The following is a 3,218-nucleotide window of genomic DNA, read 5'->3' as shown; positions in this document are numbered from 1 at the left end:
CCCCCACCCGCGCATTCTCCAAATTCCTGCGGGCGGAGCCTGGGCCCGGGTGGGGGCGCGGCGCGCACAAACCTCCAGGGGCACCGCAGTGAAGGGGGGAGCAGGTTGGGGGGGATGCGCCCTCACCGCCCCACTTGGTCCCTTCCCTACGAGGCCTCCTGCCGCGAAAAACCGAGGTTCAAATGCTTGAGAAACGGACTCACGCGATACCAGGAGGGTTGAATTTAGCAGAAATAAGGAGCCCTGGTTCATTTGAAAACTAGCAAGAAGGGGAAAGTGCTCTGGGGTCGCCCCCAATCCATCCCTCTTGTTTCTTTCCTAGTCCCGCGTCTTCACTTCGGACCCCCGGGCGCCGGCACTTTGGGCCGTCGGGGCAGTGGAGAACCGAATGCCGTGACGGGTCCCTTCCCGTCCCTAACCACTTCTCTCACTCACCGAAGTAGTCCTCCCTGGCCTCCGACTCCCGCATCCTGGCCCGGGCGGCCTCCGGAACGAAAGGACCTGGCGGCTCTTCCAGACCCGACGGCTCAATCCCCGAGGGTTCTCCGCGGGCGCCAGCTTCTCGCCCACCGGTGCCCACCGTCAGGCGAAGCAACGCTGTTAGCTCGTCCTGGTACCGGGCGCCCACGGCGCAGTCCCCGTAGCCGGTCACAGAGTGTCGTCCGGGTTGCGCCCCCCGTCTCTCCAAGGGCCCCGCCGCTCCCACTCCAGCCCCGGCTAGAGCTCCAGGGCTGCCCAGGGCCGGGGGATACGAGTGGCGGCTTTCCTGGCAGCCGAACCCCGCGGGCCGCTGAGCATACAGTCGGTCCAGGGCGGCGTGGAGCTCCGGATAGGCGGACGGGACCCCTCCGGGAGAATAGCCTGCCGGTGCTCCGGCCAGCGGTGGGCCAAACAGGCACGGCCCCGCTGGCAAGGGGCTCCCGTGGCGCTGGTCGTAGCCCATGCTGATGCCGCTGGTGCGATTGCTGCAAGGCCGGCTACCTCCAGCTCCGCCAGCCCCCGCCCCGTCCAGCAGCAGGCTGCCCCGGGGGCTGGACGGCTTGCTAGCGTCGCTCGCCGAGCTACTGGCGAAGCTGGAGCGGGGGCTGAGGGCCGGGGCCGTGGCCTCCAGCCGAAAATCGGGGGGCAACGACTGAGGTAGAGGCAAGGCCCGGGTGGGCGGCGGCCCCCCGGGAAAGGAGCCTTCGTAGCGCGGCGCCTCAAAGGAGCCGCGCTGATTCCGCTCAGCGTCCAGGGAACCTTGCTCCCGGGCCGGCTCTAACGGCTCATCCCCAGGTCCCCCAGTAGCTCCTCGGGGCCCTGACTTCCTAGGTCCCCCCAACCCACTTAGGCGCCCCTTGCCCGGCCCGGGGGTCCCGTCAGACCCAGACCGGCTAGATTCACCCTTTCGGCGGCCGAACTTCTCCAGCAGGCGACTGGCTTTCTCTCCTAACCGCTCCATGCCCTCGGGTCTGGGGCCTCTCGCCCCCTCCCCGCCTGGCACCCTGCGGCGTCTCGGCGGCCGGTTCTCTTTCCCTGCAGCCGGACTCCGGTTCCCCAGGGGCACAGGGGAAGCACAGGGGCTTAGCGGGCGGCCTGGATGCCCGGCGCCAGGAATCCCACAGCATCCCCCAGCGGGAGGGGCTGCGTCCCCTCGCGCATCTGGGGCTGAGCGGGGCTAGCAGGGTCTCTGGCCGCGGCTGTCCCGTCCGCAGGTCTATCTGTTCACGCGTTGACTCGCCCGACTGCCCCACTTTCCCCTGCCCCCGCCCCCCTCGCTCTCACGCTAGCCACAGACCGAACTTCTCTCCCAAACTTTTGTCTGCTTAGCCGGATCTACTTTCCTAGGAGGGCGGAGCGCGGTGTGTGTGAGAGGGCCGGGGGTGTCCGTGCAGGAATAGCTGGTGTGCGTGCAGAGAGGGCGCTGGCGCTAGCTGCCCTGGATGTGGAGGCCTGCGGACTGTAGATGAGAGGCGGGCAGGGGCAGTTGGGGCAGCTGCCCTTACAACACTCAAGAATTGAAACAGGAAGGAGTGTGGGGGTAGGGGACGGGGACTCTTTGTCTGCAGTTGGAATGCGCGGAGGGGCATGGTGGAATGTGTCGCGGCTTGGGACCCGACGACAGGAGGCATGTTCTGCGCTAGCACCGTGACTTTGTTCCCAGCGTGGGGACTGTGGGAGAGATGGAGAGAGACTGGTACAGAAATGGTGAGACAAGGAGAGAGCCATAAAGAGGAAGACAGAGAGAAAGAAGACAAATGTATAAAGAGGTTCAGAGACGTGTACGTAAAGACAGCCCTGAAAGGCGACGAAGCCCACAGAGAGAGGTGGAAGACAGGTAGCGAAAGAAAGGGAGAGCTGGGGAGCAAAGAGGAGTGTGGACGATGCAGAGACCGAAGGGTGCACAAAGGAAAGGACAAGCTTGACCAGATAGAATGAGAGACAAACAGATACTAACTGCAATTAAAAGGCACCACCTTCTGGACCCAAAAGTTTTGTGATGGTGGAGAAATTTTGTGTTTGTAAAAGCAGTGAAAAGGAGTGAGGAAAATGGGACTAACCTCTCCCTTGAGAGGGAGGGAAACAGATCTAGTGTGTGTGTAGAAGCAGTGAAAAAGAGTGAGGAAAAGGTTTGGGAGATAGACAGTTAGAGAGATAGACAGACACCCCCTGGTGTTGGGAAATGAGATTTTTAGCAAACATTTCAGGTGATTATGGAGATCGAAGGCCTGGTTTTAGGGCCAACGAATACCTTCCCCCGTTGGTTTTGGTCGACAGAAGACTGGTGACACAGAGTAAGTATTAAGAGGAAGAAAAGAAATGCCATGTAGAGGATTTGCAAATGAAAATGAACAGGATGGAAAAGAGACTGATATTGAATATTTTAGAAGGATCAAGAATAAGGAAAAGAAACCCTGGCTGAAGCGGCCGGGCGCGGTGGCTCAGGCCTGTAATCCCACCACTTTGGGAGGCTGAGGCAGATAGATCATCTGAAGTCAGGAGTTCGAGACCAGCCTGGTCAACATGGTGAAACCCCATCTCTACTAAAAATACAAAAATTAGCCAGACGTGGTGGCGCACGCCTATAGTCCCAGCCACTCGAGAGGCTGAGGCAGGAGAATCACTTGAACCCGGGAGACGGAGGTTGCAGTGAGCCAAGATCACGGCCACTGCACTCCAGCCTGGGCGACAGAGCAAGCCTCCGTCTCAAAAAAATTCTAAATTTTTAGGCCGGGCGC

General features: G+C 61.1%; 1 protein-coding gene across 1 annotated transcript in view; it reads right to left on the bottom strand.

Annotated features, from left to right (window-relative positions):
* The window catches only part of AJUBA (ajuba LIM protein), a 12,095-nt gene extending 10,278 nt beyond the window's left edge, over nucleotides 1–1,817 (bottom strand). Inside the window, exon 1 of the mRNA XM_011930884.1 lies at nucleotides 436–1,817. Coding sequence (XP_011786274.1) covers nucleotides 436–1,441 — 1,006 coding nt within the window. The 5' untranslated portion in view covers nucleotides 1,442–1,817. The remainder of the gene's footprint in view (nucleotides 1–435) is intronic.
* Nucleotides 1,818–3,218: the final 1,401 nt, after the last annotated feature.

The sequence above is a fragment of the Colobus angolensis genome, unplaced genomic scaffold, assembly GCF_000951035.1.
Source record: "Colobus angolensis palliatus isolate OR3802 unplaced genomic scaffold, Cang.pa_1.0 Scaffold88, whole genome shotgun sequence".
NCBI lineage: Eukaryota > Metazoa > Chordata > Mammalia > Primates > Cercopithecidae > Colobus > Colobus angolensis.
Note: the sequence above shows the minus strand (reverse complement) of the source record. Positions and strands in the feature narration are given on the sequence as shown.